Source organism: Chlorocebus sabaeus, chromosome 5 (genome assembly GCF_047675955.1).
Source record: "Chlorocebus sabaeus isolate Y175 chromosome 5, mChlSab1.0.hap1, whole genome shotgun sequence".
In the NCBI taxonomy this organism is placed as follows: domain Eukaryota; kingdom Metazoa; phylum Chordata; class Mammalia; order Primates; family Cercopithecidae; genus Chlorocebus; species Chlorocebus sabaeus.
In genome coordinates, this window is record NC_132908.1 from 18813382 (window position 1) to 18832146 (window position 18765).

At 45.2% G+C, this 18765-nt stretch overlaps 1 protein-coding gene across 1 annotated transcript in view; it reads right to left on the minus strand.

Moving 5' to 3' along the window:
• Positions 1–6875: 6875 nt before the first annotated feature.
• The window catches only part of PDILT (protein disulfide isomerase like, testis expressed), a 39746-nt gene continuing 27856 nt past the window's right edge, over positions 6876–18765 (minus strand). The window contains exons 7-11 of the mRNA XM_007987149.3: positions 16900–17097; positions 12975–13095; positions 9989–10167; positions 8166–8261; positions 6876–7168 (exon numbers count right to left, since the gene is read on the minus strand). Coding sequence (XP_007985340.3) covers positions 6923–7168; positions 8166–8261; positions 9989–10167; positions 12975–13095; positions 16900–17097 — 840 coding nt within the window. The 3' untranslated portion in view covers positions 6876–6922. The remainder of the gene's footprint in view (positions 7169–8165; positions 8262–9988; positions 10168–12974; positions 13096–16899; positions 17098–18765) is intronic.

Below are 18765 nucleotides of genomic sequence, written 5' to 3' on the forward strand. Positions count from 1 at the left end.
TCACGATCTAGTGCAGTCGCTTCTGTGTGTATGTACGCACACACATAAAATAAAAGTTTTATAAGACAACTGATATCCTTACTATCCTGACTATATTAAGTCATTTAATTCGTACCACAACCCTACGAGATAAGTATTACCCTAGTTTGCAGATGAGAAAACAGGGGAACAAAGATGCTGCTTGCCTCAAATGTGTATTGCTTACTGACATATTCTATTATACTTAATTAAAAGAAGTCTCTGGATATAACCCAAAAATGGAATGATTTTATGACCCACTAATGAGTTGCGACCTAAATAAAACACTGCATTTTGTCACTGGGATTAACTAAGATGACATATGTCAAGCAGGGCCCAGCACATAGCAAATGTTCTTGTTCATTGTCGTATCCCTGGTACCTGGCGCATAATAGGTGCATAACTAATATTCATGGAATAAGTCAAAAAATAGTAGTCACTGTTACTAGGACAGAGAGGATCAAAGAGAGGAAAACTAACTTACCAAAGATTATGAAGCCAATAATGATAATTATTGAATAATGACTCAAATCCAGGTCTGACCCCAATGTCCAAGGTCTTAATTTCCTCTCCTACCTCCCTCAAATAGAATGGGGAGAAGCTGGGCTAGGAGAAGACAGCTACAGATAGCCTTACCTGAAGCCGGAAAGGTAGAGTTAGTCTGGTCACGATGTGCCTCATACTTATATATACACATTTGCCCCAGGCTGGCAATCTTTCCTCCAATTATTTTCTAGTTCTGTTTTTTGATATTGTTTTCTTGGGGGTGGAATATTTTTTTCTCCTGGCATAATGTTTGCCTTGTCCAAGCTGTGAGGTTGTTGTTGTTCTTTTTCCTAATAGCTAGAGACCCCAAATGATTGACATTGGGGGGGGTCACCCCTGTGCCCGGAAGTACAAGGTCACTGTTTCACACCTTCTCACAGCAAAAGATTCCTTAGTTAGAAATTAACTGGGAAAGCAGTGCCAAGGTGCTGGGCTTCTTCCTGGTCACTGACAAGGGCAGGGTGGGCCCAAGGAGCCAGGCAACTGCCAGTATCTGAAGACAGACTCCATAAAGACAAAAGGGGTGTTCATTGCCCCTGCTGGGAGGTGCACCTGTCCTGGAGAGGGCACCCTTTTGAAACACTCATTCTCATGAGATCAGCCTTAGAATCCGGACACAAGAAAGAGGAGCTGAGAATGACTGAAAGTCAGAGCCAGAAGATAGTTCAGACATCACTGGACCCGACCCACTCTGTGAAACAAATAATCAGGTCTAATGACTGGGAGGTCCCTTTGGAGGCGAAATAACTTTGCAATTAAATAGACTGACTTTGGAGTCAGTCTGACTCATTTATCTGGTGTTTATTATGTGGCAGTGGGCTCATTTCTTAACCTTCGTGAGGTCCAGAGGTCAATTTCTTTGTCTACACAATCAGAATACCCATCTCCCACAGCAGTAATAGCAGCCAAAGGAGATGATGCAAGTAAAGGTGCACAGTAATGATTACATTCATGGAAGTCCTGAAAATTCTGCTTTGCTGTTGTGCAGTCACTGAGGTAGAAAATGACAGAGCCTGAGTTAAAACCATGTCTTCAGACCCAGTTCCACATACATGGCATTCCAAAAATCAACGTGAGAGTGGCTGTCATCATGTTAAGAAAAATAAAATATGTGTGAACTTGGGCTGAACAGGAAAGTATCACCATGATCACTGCATTGATCTTTTCAGGACATTTCTCCATCCTGTCTCACTCAGTGGTAGGGTAACCCCTGGCACTGGTGCAATCATCTCCTCAGGATTATGTCCAAGGAGTGGAAATTCTGAGTCAAAGAGTTAGCACAGCTGTAGGGATATTGACTCCTCTTCCCAAACAGCATCCCAGAGAGATTATTAAAAATTGGTTTACAATCCCACCAACACTACTCACCAGTTGTGAGCATTGTTAACTTGCTTTCATCTTTGCCAAAAGATAAGTGGAAACGATCTCATTGTTGTTCATTTTTGCAATTGTTTGATGAAAAGGGAAGTTATCTCTTCATTTATTTACTGTTCTTCTTTTCCTGAACTAATTATTTTTATCCTATACTTTTTCATGAGGCCTTGTCTAAACCTTAGTATGGATGTCTTCAAAGGATTAAAGATAGTGACCCCAGGTGGCTTCTGGAGTTGTCTTGACAAAGACTTGGGCAGAAAAATGGGGAGTTTGGGTTGGAATCTATTCATAAGTGTAATCACCATGCTTTCTAGTTTCTGTATTTCATGCTTTTACATCTTGGGGCCTTACCGATCATGGAGGGACTGCCCCTTCCAGGGCTCAATAATTACTAGAGATCAAAAACGACTTATCTGTGAATGTGCCTTTACGACTGCAAATCAATCAATCCAGAGCACATACCCCCAACCCTTGGCCTCCTTTATGGGGCTTTTACACTCAGGGTCACTACTCGCTGCTTTAAATCACCCCAAGGGACCAGGTACCAGACAACTAGAGACAACTCCTATGGCCCAGAGGTCTCTGAAATTATTCAAACGAAGCCAATCCTAAATCTGCTTACCCTGCCTCTCCCATTCCTTCCTGCAGAAACTACAATAAAGGCTCTTTCCTGCCTTTTCCCTTGCTCTCTTTACTTCCTGACCAACCCTGGTGCTTCCCAGCAGCTCTTCCTCTACTTTCAGCCCCTCTACCCAGTGTGGTGTGTTTCCTTCTCTTGGGATCTGTGAGTATAAAAAATTATCAATGGCCATAGTTTCTTGCTCTGTTGCTCATCAAGTTCACCAAAGACATCTACATTACCAAATTCAGTCAATATTTTTCTCTTTATCTTACCTCTAGGACAGTGCGCAATAAATATTTGTTTTTGAACGAAACTTAATCTCTCAGCACTTCCTTCCTTCTTGAAACACTCTTCTTTTTCTTTTTCTTTTTATTTATTTATTTTTTTTGATACAGAGTCTTGCTGTGTTGCCCAGGCTGGAGTGCAGTGGTTCAGTCTTGGCTCACTGCAACCTCCACCTCCCAAGTCCAAGTGATTCTCCTGCCTCAGCCTCCCGAGTAGCTGGGATTACAGGTGCACACCACTAGGCCCAACTAATTTTTGTATTTTTAGTAGAGACAGAGTTTCACCACATTGGCCAGACTGGTCTCGAACTCCTGACCTCAGGTGATCTGCCTGCCTCGGCCTCCAAAAGTGCTGGGATTGCAGGTGTGAGCCACCACGCCCAGCCTGAAACACTCTTCTCTCTTAACTTTCAAACATGGGTAGGAGACTCGATCTTAGTAATGCTGAAAACAGTCACCTGCTGAGCACTTCTCTTAGTATTGCTGAGAACAGTCACCTGCTGAGCACTTCTCTTGGGTCAGACACTGTGCTCGGCGCTTTTGCCTCCATTGTCTCAAACTACGAAACACAGCAACCCACATCACAGGGAAGAAGACAGGTTCAGAGAGGCAGAGTAACTCCCCCAAGATTACACAGCTAGCCATGCTAAATCCAGACGAAAAGTCAAATCTCACTTGGATTTACCTGCATTCCTGAGTAAAGAACATTCCTTGCTCAGTCATGACAGGTCTCAGAGGGATAAGTGGTTTTAGGTAGTTTTGGAAAGAGTGAAACTAAGGGGTGGAGAGTTTTGAAAAATTGATCAAACAGAACATAAAGAATTAGAATGAGAGGTTGGTGTGTTTCAGAAAGGGTCAAAAAATGAGCCAAGGGAGAAGATCCTCCGACAGAGGGGTATCACCTGTCCTACCTACCTCTCTGAGCACACACCTCCTGAGGCTCCAGTTATGCCTGGGGGACCTGCAGGTGGCATACACATTCTCTGGCTCGTGGCCTGTCAGGGGCTCTATGCCACATGATCTGGTCTAGGCAGCCCCCCTGTAACTCTCCTTCAACTGGCAGCCACATGGCCTCAAGGCCGAGGCAGGTGAGCCTCACACCGTGTCCTGAATACTAACATCTGCTCCTGTTGGGGAATTTGGCTCAGGTGAGTTCCAGAGCCGCAGGCTGTTCCCTGCTTCCTCTGGTTGTGGACAGGCCAGGTTCGGGGTGAGGGGTATGGGAGCTGGCTCTGGAGGTATGAAAAAGCACAAACAGCCCTTTTCCTTACATGACGGGTGAGGAGTGGAGGCACCCAGGTGGTTCCTAGAGACCTCAATTTCTGAAAGAATGCTGCCCTTCTTTTCTCAAGAGAAGGCCTGGCTGAAATGAATGACACAAATCAGTGAGGTAACCCTGTGGTAAGCTGAATAATGACCCCCAAATACGTCTACCTCTGAATCCCCAAACCTGTGAGTGTTGCCTTATATAGCAAAAGGGACTGTGCAGGTGTGATTATGATCCTGAGATGGAGAGGTTGTCTGGGCAGGCTGGATGCAGTCACAGTGGTGCTTATAAAAGTGATGCAGGAGGAGTCAGGAAGTAGGTGTGAGGATGAAACCAAAAGTCAGAGTGATTCTAGGACAGAACCATGAACCAAGGAATGCAGGGGCCTCCCAGAAGCTAGAAAGGGCATAGCAGGGAATTCATCCAAAAGGGACTAAGTCTGATGACACCGTGAATTTAGTCCAGTGGAATTGATTTCTAATTTCTAGTCTCTAGAACTCTAAGAGAGTTTGTGTTGTTTTAAGCCACTAAGTGTTAATTTGTAAGAGCAACAACAGGGAACTAATACAGATTCCAATTTGGATCTGGGGACGACACTGTCAGCACCTCTGCCTTTTGGGATGACTATGAAATTATGTATCTCTCCCCTAAAATGGAATTTTTGATTGATCCATGAGCACTTATTGAGCATCTACTATGTGCCAAGCAGAGTTCTAGGCAAAGGGAATATAGCAAGAAAACAAAAACCAGGTATATCTGCTTTCACGGGGCTTACATATTAATTGGAGAATCAGGCAATATATCGTTGCACAACAAAATAAGATTCTTTCAATTACTGGTCTCCAGGAATGCCTTTTGGAGGTGGTGACAGGTGAGCTGACATTTGAACCATTAAAAAGACACAGCTGTGTGAGGACCTGGCGGGGGGGGCGGGAATGTGTTTTGAAGCAAGTACACTTAGGCAGAGGGAACATGAAGACAGAGAGAGTGAATTTGGCTTGTTCAAAGAGTAGACAGCAAGTATGGCTGGAGCCAAAAATGTGAGGGGGAGAGGGAGAGGAGATCTGTGGGGCCAGACCTTTCAAAGTGTTGAAGGCGTGGTAGGCAGGGTAGATTTTATTCTAAAAGCAATAAAGATGCCATTATAGCAGCGGTCCCCAATCTTTTTGGCATCAGGGACGGGTTTCCTGGAAGACAATTTTTCCAAGGATGGGAGTGGGAAGGTGGGTGGGGGGAAGTGGGAGAGTGTGGTGGGGGGGTCAGGAGGGAAATGTTGTGAAACTAGGAAATAAGAAGTGAGATGAAACCATTGAACAGCACAGATCTAAAGCCAGATCATCAGGCATTAGATTCTCATAAGGAGCCAGCAACCTAGATTCCTCGTATGCCCAGTTCACAATAGGGTTCAGGCTCCTATAAGAGTCTAATACCCAGGCGGAGCTCAGGCGGTAAAGCTCACTCACCCGGCGCTCACCTCCTGCTGTGCTGCTGGGCTCCTAACAGGACACCTACCCATACCGGTCAGCGATCAAGGGGCTGGGGACCCCTGCATTACAGAATTAAACAACGTGCTATTGTAAGTGCTTACGGTTCTGGCTTTTTAAAAGATAGCCTCAGTGGCTGTATGGAATATGGAGGGGTTTAGGGTGGGTGCTGGGAGGGAGGTACAGAGGGGAGGCAAAAAGACCAGTTAGGAGACTTCAGCTGAGAAATGGTGGGTGACAGTCAGTGGAGAGATGAAGGGAAGTGGGTGGAATCACATGGATGGATAAGCTACTTTTATGATAGTAAAAGAAGGCAGTTGAGCCCAGCACTTTCGGAGGTCAAGGCAGGTGCGTTGCCTGAGCTCAGGAGTTCAAGACCAGCCTGGGCAACAAGGTGAAACCCCATCTGTCCAAAAATATACAGAAAGTAGCCAGGCATGGTGGCGCATGCCTGTAGTCCCAGCTACTTGTGGGGCTGAGACAGGAGGATCATTTGAGCCCAGGAGGTTGATGCTGCAGTGAGCCTTGTTCGCGCCACTGCACTGGGTAGATTGATTCCAATAAAAGCATATATCATTGTGGTAGGGTAGGTGGGGGGCTGGATAGGGTAGCTTGGGTGACAGAACGAGACCCCGTGTCCAAAAACAGAAAAAAAAAAAAAGGAGGAAGAAAGAAAAAGGCAGTTGTTGATGATAATGGAGTGATTGCTGGAGTGAATGGGCCACTTACTGAGATGTGGAAGTCTGGGGACAGGTTTGGGATTCGATCATTTTTTTACTGTGCCCAAATGAAGTGTAAGACAATCAATCCACCTCATTTGAAAGACTGAGCCAAACTCTTGGGACACCTAACCTGGTAGGAGATGGTAGCATAGTATGTTAAGTGCACAGTCTTCGGAGTGCAATTGCCTGGGATTGGTTGCATCTCAACAGCTTTCCACCTGTGTGATCCTGACTGGTTGCTTAACCTCTCTGTCCCTCAGTTTTTCCCATCTATAAAATGGGGCTAAGGAACCCCAGTTCAGTGATGGTGTGAGAACTAGATGAATGCCAAGCATGTTGCACACACTCATTGAATGTTGCTACTGTGGCTTCCCTTGCAGTCCTGTCTGAATTCCAGGTCACACAGTTCTTCTAAGACAGCACCAACCAGGAAAAAGAGGTCATGAGTAAAACAGAGCCAACGACCTTCAGAGGTTTTATTATCCAGCCCCACCCCTGCCCCACCTACCCTACCACAATATATATGCTTTTATTGGAATCAATCCACTCAGAAAATGATGCCAGGATCTGGAAGATGAGCATCTTTTTTCCTGGTATTGGAGAAGCTACAGTTCTTCCCTGACTTTTGGTTTCTTCTTTTGCGTTGGAGGTCCCTTTGGTTTGGCCACCACCACCACCTCCTCAGATGTTTTCTTCTCCCCAGTGGACTCTTCCAGCTTGGATACATGCTTGGTCACGTTCTTCAGCTCAGGCGACTGCTGTTCAGGTAACTCTTTCTTCGTCATAGGCACTTCCTTTTCCTTAGCTCGCACTTCCTCTTCTATCACTTCGTTTTGCTCAACAGACAATAGCTATGAAAGAAAAGGTGGAAAGAAGAAGGGAGGGAGGGAAGAAAGGGAGAAAGAAATAGACAAGAAATATGTGATCATTGTGGTTGTAGTAGTCAAGGCTACTTCTTCTGAAAGTGCCCAGAGAGAATCAGTCTTTGGACTGCAGGGTTTTCATAGATGCTAAAGATCCATTTGGTTTGGGTGGTAAAATGCTCAACTGTGGTTTCACCCTTCAGGTAAGAGGACCTTGGGAGGAACCAAAGGTTCTAAGTCTATAGATGTGGCTCCTGCACCACTAGCTCCAGGACTAGACAAGTGACCAGTCTTAGCTAATGAGATCTCTGTCCAGGACATTTTCTGGGGCATCTGAGAAGTAGTTGCTTGCTTTCTAAACTGGGAGGATGTTACTTTGGAGCTGTAGTGTAATCTTTGAACTTCTATGGGGAAATGACTACTTGAGAATGAAACCAACATAGAGGAAAACAGAGATGGGAAGACAGAAAGCAAGCCTGGGTTCTGGATCCACCCACACCTGATGTTCTACCAGTTATATGGGATAAATTCCCATTGTTGCTTAAAGCAAAGAGTAGTGTCTAGAATTTCCAGCAGAAAGTCTTAATTAATACAGATGGCACCGTCCAGCAGAGGGCCTCACTGAGGCATGGGTAGGGGAGAAAGCAGGCTGTGGTCTCATGCATCAGGAGAGTAATGCTAGAGGGCAGAATCCCACCAAGACATCTGGTCAGTCCCAGGGGAGCTGCCCAAGGCAAGGAGCTGTGTGTTACCTCAGAGCCTCGGTCTTTCTAGATGTTTCTAAACTCTGCCCTTTCTGCTTCCCATAGTAAGTGCCTTTGAAATAAAGGTGACTAGTAGAGTCACCCAAACTGGATGGCTCTCCATCCATCCTCAACCATCTCCCGAGATTATGTAACTCTAAGCACACTCTTTTGTCATCCATTGAGTTCCTAGGGATTCTGTGTGGGACAGAATAATCCAAAGTGTTTCTGTTGCCCCTTACCTCATCCTCATCCTCATCCTCAATCCTAGGTTTGATGTGGCTTTCCAGGAAGTCAGAGAAGCCCTTCAGCGTATGTTCTCCCTTATACAGGACAGCCTAGGAAGAAAATGGAACAGGGTCAGGATGTGATCCTCTTCCCGAAGAGATGCTCGAGGATTGCTACCTAGGTAAACCCAGAGTCAAATTCCTAACAACCCCGAGTATGTTATGTAGGTTCCTTAACTTGTCTTAGCCTCCAGTGCCATGGCTCCAAGGGAAGGATAATAAAAATGCCTCTGTCATAGGATTGTTATAGTGGATGAAAGCATGGACTGTAAAACCACACAGCGAAGCCTTAAACTTTGGCTGCATTACTGCAGTGTGGTCTGGTTATTTAATTTCTCTGACTCAGTTTTCCCATCTCTAATATGGAGACAAAATAGTACCTACCTTGTAGGGTTGTTATAAGGATAAAATAAAGTGATGTATGTGAAGTATGGAAAACAGCACCTGGTTCGTGATGAGCACTATAGGCGTTTGTTATTATTATTATTGCTATCATAGTGACAATAATAAGAGGAACAATAGTTACTTTCAAAAGCATCTGGCATATGGTCAGTGCTCCGTTATTATATGTTCTCTTTCCCTTTTTTTTTTTTTTTTTTTTTTTTTTGAGACGGAATCTTGCTCTGTCACCAGGCTGGAGTGCAGTAGCGCGATCCCAGCTCACTGCAACCTCTGCCTCCTGGGTTCAAGCAATTCCCCTGCCTCAGCCTCCTGGGTACTTGGGACTACAGGCATGCGCCACCATGCCCGGCTAATTTTATATTTTTAGTAGAGATGGGGTTCACCATGTTGACCAGGATGGTCTGGATCTCTTGACCTCATGATCCAACTGCCTCAGCCTCCTAATGTAATGAGATTATAGGTATGAGGCACCGCGCCCGACCCCCTTTCCTCTTTAGGAAAGTTCAGAAGCTTCTTCATGTCCACGGGTCACCCAAACTTCTTCAGATAATTTGAGATTATGACCTTAGCCTCATCCTCTCAGCCCAGCCTCAGTTGCACAACTTCCTGACATGCATCCTCTGCAGTGCAGACTGAGCAAAGAGTGGGTCACAATGGAACCTTGCCACAGTGCTGGGGTCACCCTTCTGCCCACCTCTTTGTTCAGACTACACTTCCCACCTGTAGCACATAGTCCCCACCATTCTCCGGAGTACTGGGTCTGCGTGGAGACTTGCAGCCATATCTGCCCTCCAGAATCTCTTGCTCCCCCTCGATTTCAATTGCATTCATCCATACTCTTCTAAGGAGCAGAAACCTGGGCTTACATTTCTTTGACTGATGCTCTTTCCCATGCATGGACATGGCATGGAGAGTGGGTTCTATCAACACTGGTTATGGCTGATGACTGTAATCCCAAGGTGGAAATGACATTGTTTGTCTCTAGCATGTATTGTTTCCTTCATCTAGTAATACCCCACATCCAATATTCTCATGGAGATTCCTCCCACCTTATTTCATATAGTTAGGGTAGAGCTCAGCCCCGATACTAGTAGGAACCGTATAAACCAGGCTTGCCCATCAAAACATCCACATCCACTTGGCCACAGTGACTGGGTCAGGGATATGCAAGCTACACCCAATGATAGTGAGTCTCAGGACTTTGATGCAAACTACTGGAAAATATTCTTTGAACTTGAATGTGAGAGGATGAATAGTGGCCGCAGCTGAGAATAAAACTGGTTTGGTAGAAAGTGCAGCTGGAGGTAGGGAGAAACTGAGTCCCTGATAATAACATAACATTGTTTTCAGCCATGTGTGTCCCAAGAGCCCCTCACTTGTTGAGAGTTGGTGGGAAACAGCCTGAAGAATGGGTACCGGTCCAGGTACATCAGCTGAATGTCATTTGCTGTGATGTCGATCTTGGCAATGATGATCGTGGAGTGGTTTTGATACTTTCTGCCCAATTCCTCCAACAGCGGGAACAGCATCTTGCACTTTTTAGACCAGGGTGCATCTGGAAGAGAAGGACCATGGCTCAGACTCACATTGATGAAGATCCAGAAAGCTGGCGCCACCCAACACAGGGCATTGCTGTGTTCCACTTGTGGTCCTGTTGTTTTGCCAATTGCACTCCCTCTTTCTTTTAATCATATATCAGGTTATGTTTACATTTCAGCCATAGTACCTGATTGTTATTCGATAAATTAGAAAAAGATAGCTTTGGCCGGGTGTGGTGGCTCACGCCTGTAATCCCAGCACTTTGGGAGGCTGAGGCTGGTGGAACACAAGGTCAGGAGTTCAAGACCAGCCTGACCAACGTGGTGAAACCACATCTACTAAAAATGCAAAAATTAGCCTAGCATGGTGGCATGCACCTGTAATCCCAGCTTCTTAGGAGGCTGAGGCAGGAGAATCACTTGAACCTGGGAGGCAGAGGTTGCAATGAGCTGAGATTGCGCCACCACACTCCAGCCTGGGTGACAGAGAAAGACTCCACCTCAAAAACAAAACAAAACAAAACAAAACAAAAAAAAAGAAAAAGAAAAAGAAAAAAATAGCTTAGCTCTCTTCTACCTAAATACTAACACTTTTGGTGTGTTCATGTTTTCTTTTATTTTTTTGTTTTGCTTTTTAGAGGCAAGGTTTTGCTATGTTGCCCAGGTTGGGCTCAAACTCAAACTCCTGGGCTCAAGAAATCCTTCCATCTCAGCTTCCTGAGTTGCTGGGGCTATAGGCTTGTGCCACTGTGCCTAGCTTGCTTTTTTCTTTTTTTCAAATTCCTTTCTTTTAACATAGTGTTCCACTCTAGTAGAAGAAGAAAGCCAAGAACAATATTTATGCTAGATGACTTTTTATGTTATGCCGAAAAGTGTGTGTGTGTGTGTGCGCATATGCATTATAGCACAGGGGTTTTTCACAATAGAAGTTTGGGAACTTGCCCAAAGTTATGCAGTAATTTCACTTTTCAGATCAGAGTAGTTAAGCAGAAGAAGTGGGGTTTAAAGACAGGCTGCTTTGACTAGTGACACTATACCACAGGTAGAGATTAATATAACATAACATATATATGTTATGTTATGTTATGTCATGTCATGTATATGCAATTACATGTCATGTCATTATACATATAAAATTCAGTGGAGCAGAATATCCCCAAGAAGTGTGACAGGTATAGTAACTACTCGTGAGTAACTACTCTTGGACAGGGGACACTGAACTTTCTTGTGGACAGTTCTTTGGTCTTTGAATGTGGTCGAGGCTCCTGGGCCTCTGGAAACCGGAGACCTGCTCCAATCCAAGGGAAAGCAAACCTTACCTGCTTGTCCTTCTATTAGAGCTCAAAGCTCAGTTTCTGCCTCTGTAAGAGAAATGGCCTCAAAAGCCCCCGGACACGCCACCTTCGGATGATCATCCCCCATTTACGAGCCAAGTGTCTCCATGGCCATCCCCGCTGCCTGCAGCATCTCTGGCAGCCCCACTAGCACTCAGCGGGTCCTGGCTCAGAACAGGAGGGGGCATAATGGTTGCAGCCCCAGGAGGCCAATCCTGTAGCACTACTTCCAAGAAAATGAAGCTGATTTTGCCTTTTATCAAAATGAAATAAGACAGTCTCATAACTCTGGGTGTGACGTAAGTACAGAATGGCTGCACCTAGCCTCTCAATAAAAGGTAGCGGATCTTGGTGATTCAGCCACAGACCTTAAGCACCTTGCTCTGTGAATAAGAGTCCCTTTCAGAGTGATTGTAAAAGGACTGCATGATGCAGTGTAGCCCTTGCCTTACCCTCAAGAAAGTAATAGCATCAGAGCTTGCGTTAAACTTCTTGTCTTGCTACTTACTGTGTGACCTAGGGTAAGGTCATTAACCTCTCTGAGGTGGGGTTCCCTGATCTGTGACATGGGGAAAACCAGCATACCTTCCTCACAAACTTGTCACACAGCTCCTTAGAGCAGGTGTGTCAATAGCAAACTCATGCTTGACTCATTGTAAGGGCTCATTAAATGTTAAAATAAAGAGATGTCTGAAGGAACTTCAGTATCACCTTTCTCTGTGTCTCAGTGTGGGAGAGAACATCTCTGGCTTTTTCTCTCACGTGCAAATCAGAAACAATGGGAAAAGGGCAATAGTTCTTAGGCGAGCCCTGGAAGTAATTATAATAATAGAAATAACAACAGCAGTAGCAATTTTCACTTATCAAGTGCTTACAAAATGTCAGACAGGCTAAGTACTGTACATGAAGGATTGGGGTCCCCACCTCCTATGGGCCATTTGACAAGTAATCTAAAGCCAGAAGCAAAGAAATCCTGTACAGCAGTTAGGAGTGTAGGTGCTAGAATCAGATGCCTAAATTGAAATCCCAGTTCCAGCACTTATTGGCTGCAAGATACTGGAAAAAAATGTCTTCACCTTCCTGAGACTCTATTTAATCATCTGCAAAGTCAGAGCAATAAAAGTAGCTACTTTCAAAAGGATGTTGTAAGGAATAAATGAGATAATGTATGCAATGACTTAGAATAAAGCCCAATATACTACAGCATCCAATCAAACATTGTTAGCCATCAGCATTATTGTTTTTAGAAATAGCCACAGGCCTGGGTTATATGGAAGGCATTGCATACATTCCAAGAATTACATTTCTGGGGGACAGAGTTGCATTGTTCCTGATAGCATCTTGAGTCAATCTCTTTGGGTATCTGAAGACCATCCTTGGCATGGTGCATTGATGGGTTTTAGAGATTTCAGTGCCGAAGAATTCAGGAGAAACAATTGAAACATAATTTTGGCACCCGTTGCCTCCCAACCCCTCTTGAAGGTACTTACAGAACATCACAAACACATCCTTTTCTTTGTCAAAGACGACTATGTTGAAGTTCTTCCCCACGAGCTGCTTAACCAGTCCCTGGTCCCAGTGCTTTGGAATCTCTTCACTGGATTGATGTTTCTAGGAAGCACATTTGAAAGGTCTAAGAATCTTCAGAAAGGGTTTCGAAGTTGTGGGCCTCCCCACCCTGACTGGAAACAGCTAAAGGTTTTCTTGTGTCTTTTCACAAGAGCCTTAGAAAAGAGTTTGAAATACTGAGATGGATCATGAGCTTGATGTCAACCCTGGATGGTTTAGGGCAATTTGCGGTCAGGGGACTAAGGAGCAGACAAAGCTTCAAACTGGGATAGATTCTCAGATTTTATAAAAAGAAGCTTTAAACCGGGTGCAGTGGCTCACGCCTGTAATCACAGCACTTTGGGAGGCCAAGGCGGGCGGATCATGAAGTCAGGAGTTCGAGACCAGCCTGGCCAACATGGTAAAACCTTGTCTCTACTAAAAAAAGAAAAAATACAAATATTAGCTGGGTATAGTGGCATGCACCTGTAATCCCAGCTACTTGGGAGGCTGAGGCAGGAGAATTGCTTGAACCCAGGAGGTGGAAGTTGCAGTGAGCAAAGATTGTGCTACTGCACGCCAGGCTGGTTGACAGAGCAAGACTTCATCGCAAAAAAAAAAAGAAAAAAAAAAAAATTAGTTGTCCTCAATTACTCTAAGAATCAAGATCAAGACCACTTACATGACTTATGAAACCTTGATCACACTTTGATTGGTCCCTGCAATAAAGGAAGTCTTCTCTTTTCTTTCCTCAGCCATGTTGGTCTTCACTTTATCCAAATGGCCAACCTTCCTCCCAGCTCAGGCCTTTGTTAATGCTGTTCCTTCCGGCTGACAGGCCTCCCCACTTCTGATTCCTACCCTCCCTTCTTCATCTGGGTAACTCAAAATGTATGCCTCCGAATGACCCAAGGGAGGACTTCCTTGACCCTCCCCTGGTCTAGATGAGGACTTGCTGCCATGAATTCTCATAATACTCAGCACTTTTTCTTGTATCACTTATTCACGTTTACTATTTATATTTATTTTTCTAGTTATTTGATTAATGTGTCTCTACCATACTAGATGGAATGTCAGAAGAGATTTTTCTTTCCTCACCATTGAGTATCCACTGCCTGGTACATAGTAGATCCTCAACAAATGTTTTGCAAATGAATGAACAAAAAATGAGCTCAGCTTTTGCTTCTCTTTGAAGTAAGTGTTGGAAAACTCAAAACAAATTTTTTATCTACATCCATTGCCTCCTGAATCCACATCCTTTTCTCCATCTGCGCAGTTACTGACCAAATCCAGGTTGCCTCCGTCTCTCATCTCGATTGCCAGAAGAACCTCTAGATGTTCTCCCTGAATCTCCTCCCAATCCTCCCACACCTTTATTCTTTATAAGCAGGGCTCTATTTTCACCAAATCTGGCTTCTATCATTGCTCTTAGGAAACCAAAATCTTCTTCTTCTTCTTTTTTTTTTTTTTTTTTTTTTTTGAGACAGAGTCTTACTCTGTCACCCAGGCTGGAGTGCAGTGGTGGGATCTGGGCTCACTGCAACCTCCACCTCCCGGGTTCAAGCGATTCTCCTGCCTCAGGCTCCTGAGTAACTGGGACTACAGGTGTGTACCACCATGCCCGGCTAGTGTTTTGTATTTTTTGTAGAGACGGGGTTTCACCATGTTGGTTCTTACTATGCAGCCTCTGTCTGGCTCACAGCCTCTTCTTCCACAGGGTCCTCCCTCACTGCACCCCCTCCAGCCTCTGGAAAGCACTTAAAGATTCTATCAGTGGGAGCACAAATGGGACGGCCATGGGGCATGGGAGATAGAAGATGGTGACAATTGTGGGGAATGGCTCAGATCAGGTGGATCTCATAGGTCTTGTAGAGGATGCCCATCTCTGCTCTAACAGCATAAGAAGACATGTTGGCCTTTGAGAGGGAGACAGACACCACCTCAGATCTAACTGCAAGGGAGAGAGAGAGAGGATGGGTAGTATTCCAGGTAGGATTTTAGACATGGTGATGGAAAGTGAGGAGGACCCAATGCGAAGACATCTATTTTCTTAGTGATCTAGGGGTAGAGTGCTCGGCCGAGAGTGGGTGGGAATGGGATATGAGGAGAGAGAGATTCTGAGATTTAAAAATGAACACACTAACAGAAATTTCCATGTGGATGCCAGGACTTTTCTCAAAGTCCATGGGAGGCTAGTTTGCAATGCCATGAAGCCAGCCACCCTCGTGGTGATGTTGGTCTGGAAGCAGGGAAGTTAAGGGGGTTCAGCCAGAGTTGGAACTTTGCCTAGTGAGTACTATGGGGTGTAGAGGAGGTGGAAGATGGAGGGGATAAAAGAGTTAAGGGAATCATCATCAGAGCAATGAATGATGGAATGCAAGTTTGCAGACGGGGCACTAAAGAGAAATGGGATCAGGAGGTTGGGGGCAATGAGAAGGATGAGAAATCGTAGCCATGTGTGTCCTGGAGGGAAAGTCAGGCATTGGGAGGTGCTGCAATCTCCAGGTTGTGGGCAGGGGAGCAGGGAGCCGACATGGCATGGACACATCAGCTGCTGGAGGAGACCAGGGTTGTGGACACTGACATCTCTGGAAATGATGGCAGAGTTGGGGCTTAGGGAAGGGCTGCCATCAGGAGCTTAAGTCCTCAGAGAGTGAAGGGAGATAGTCAGAGGACAGCAACAAGCGGGTGAGAGCACAGAGTCAAAAAGCATGAGATCCAAGGGATCTGGGGTTTCTAAAGGTGAAAGAACGAGAATGGGTTGGAAGTGGAAAGAAGGACAGCAGCCTCACCACTTGGCCCATGAAAATGCTGTGCACACAAGACAGCTTCTGTAGAGACGGCTGCAGGGGCAGCTGTGTCTCTGGGGGAATGGACAAAAGGTAGTAGAGGACTCAGGTAAGGGCACCATCATTTGGGTTTGTCTGGAGAGTCTCAATTTACTTCTATTGTTCCAGATTTTTTTGGGGGTGGGGGAAGAGGTCTTCCTCTGTGGCCCAGGCTGGAGTGCAGTGGTGTGATCGTAGCTCACTGTAGCCTTGATATCTAGGCTCACGCGATGCTCCTGCCTCAGCCTCCTAAGTATCTGAGACTACAGATGCACACCACCACACCTGGCTAAGTTTTAAATTTTTTGTCAAGACGGGATCTTGCTGTGTTGGCCAGGCTGGTCTTGAACTCCTGGGCTCAAGGGATCCTCTTGCCTCAGGCTTGCAAAGTTCTGGGATTACAGGCATGAGCCACCACAGCTGGCCCATTCCAGAATCCTTTACTCCCATAATGTCCCAATTTGGAAAATAAATAATATGGTTACCTTACTCAGCAGAGTAGCTGTGGAGACATAGACAGTGGGTGACTAGACTACGTGTTCCATGTGTTTCTGCAGCCTCTCCTTCCTGCCAGCAAAATAGACGAGCCCCCTTCTAACCCCATCCAACTGAAAGGTCCCTAAAGCTTTTGAGGCTAAGTCCTGATTGCCCTGTGGCTCCATCCCCCTTCTCCTCCTCAAAGCAAGCATATACTCTTAGACCAAGTAGATCTTTCACATTGGAGGTGATAGGAGAAGAAGAACCTCCTTTCAGAGGGCGAGTTAACCCTACTGAGTGCCTGCATTTCTATTGTGAATTCCTGCAAAGGAAATGCCTCCACTTTACAACTAAGAATGAGTGGAGGAACTAAAGGCTTGGGATAGGTCAGAAGTTGGATAGATTTGAGGTGGGGAGATGGGGGATTTCCCCACATTGAGCCACAAAGTTGATCTTTATTCTGCCTCCACATACAGGTGAGGAGAATGATCAAAGCCAGCAGAATTATGAGAAGGAGATGATTTTGAGGTTCTAGATAAACCTTGTCCAAGAACAAACCTACCTTGGCATTTTTACTCAGGAAGCTACGGCCAAATTTCTTGAGGTTTTCATAAGTTATGTCATCCGAAGGCATTTTGTACCTGGCGTCAGAACTCAAGTTTAGGATTTGGACAGATGGTATATCGACCTCTGTGACCCGGAAGTACTCAAAGACACGTCTATTTCTGGGTTCGTCTGCATTCACAAGGATGAAAAGGATCTGCCAAAGAAAATGAAACCCTTGTCTCTCTGGATCCTTTGCCAATGGAGAAAAACTGTTGGAAGGCTATGGACTAAGGGGATGCACATGGTGGGGTCTGTGGAGCACCTCTGCAAAATGTAACGAAGGCAGGTGCAGCTCTGCACCGAAATGCATGGCAGGCAGTAGCCACCAGCCTGGCTTTAGCCTCCTTGCACTGTGCTCCATCCACACAATTTCAGGAGGTCAGGAAGCCCTGCGCTTTCATTCTGTTTCATTCTGTTTCAAACTGTTTCATCAGTTTCCTGATCTGTAAAATGATTATCACAGTGCCTATCTTCTAGGCAGTGAGAATTCTGTGAGAATTAAACAGGACAATGTATGGAAAGGCTTAGTTCAGGGACTGGCAGGTAGAAAGTGTTCAATATGTGACAGTTATTATTATTCAAAATTATTCTATCAAGGAAATTCATGACTTCATTCATTTATTCATTCATTCAACAAACATGCATGGAGTGCCTGCTATGTGTGAACCATTTTACTAAGCACTGAGGGCACAACCATGCCCAAAGCAGAAAAAATCCTGCCCTCAGGGAGCTTATGTTCTAGTGGAGAAGACAGACAACAAATGAGTGAATGAACTTATAAAGTCAAACAGCAATGAGTACCAATTAGACAATAAAACAGGGCAATGTGATAGAGAGTAACTGCCCAGATGGGGTAAGGTAGGGGCTCAGGATTAGGTAGGGTGGTCAAGAGGAGAACCTGAGGAGGTCACATTTCAACTGGGATACAGTAGATAGTAACAAGTCACAGAACAGTATTCCGGGTGGTGGAAACTGCCAGTGCAAAGGCCCGAAGACAAAACAAACACCTAGAGAGCTTACCGTGTTCTGGGAGTAGAAAAGAAACGTCAGTGTGGCTTCATCAGAGGTGTTTAAACCAGAGCAACTTCATCTTGAATACAGGCTGGGTAAAATGAGGCTGAGACCTATGGGGCTGCTTTTCCAGATGGTTAAGGCATTCTTAGTCACAGAACGAGATAGGAGGTCGGCACAAGATACAGGTCATAAAGACCTTGCTGATAAAACAGGTTGCAGTAAAGAAGCCGGCCAAAACCCACCAAAACCGAGATAGTGACGAGAGTGATCTCTGGTTGTCCTCACCGCAACACTCCCACCAGCGCCATGACAGTTTACAAACGCCATGCCAATGTCAGGAAGTTACCCCATATGGTCTAAAAAAGGGAAGCATGAATAACCCACTCCTTGTTTAGCATATCATCAAGAAATAACCATAAAAATGGGCAACAAGCTGCCCTCGGGGCTGCTCTGTCTATGGAACAGCCATTCTTTATTCCTTTACTTTCCTAACAAACTTGCTTTCACTTTACTCTACGAACTGGCCCTGAATTCTTTCTGGTACGAGATCCGAGAATCCTCTCTTAGGGTCTGGATCAGGACCCGTTTCCAGTAACAGCTTCATCACCATGAGGGAGAGAGACAAAAGAGACAAGGTCAGAGCCTGTCGAAGATGAGGTCAGAGATCCAGTAAGGAGCCTGGGTTTAGTCTGAACATAATGGTGGGCCACTGAAGGATGGTAAGCTAGAAAGTGACATGCTAAAATTTTTGAGAAGGTCATTCTGGTTGCAGAGAAGAAGCAAAAGTGGAGTAGGGAGATGAGTTGGA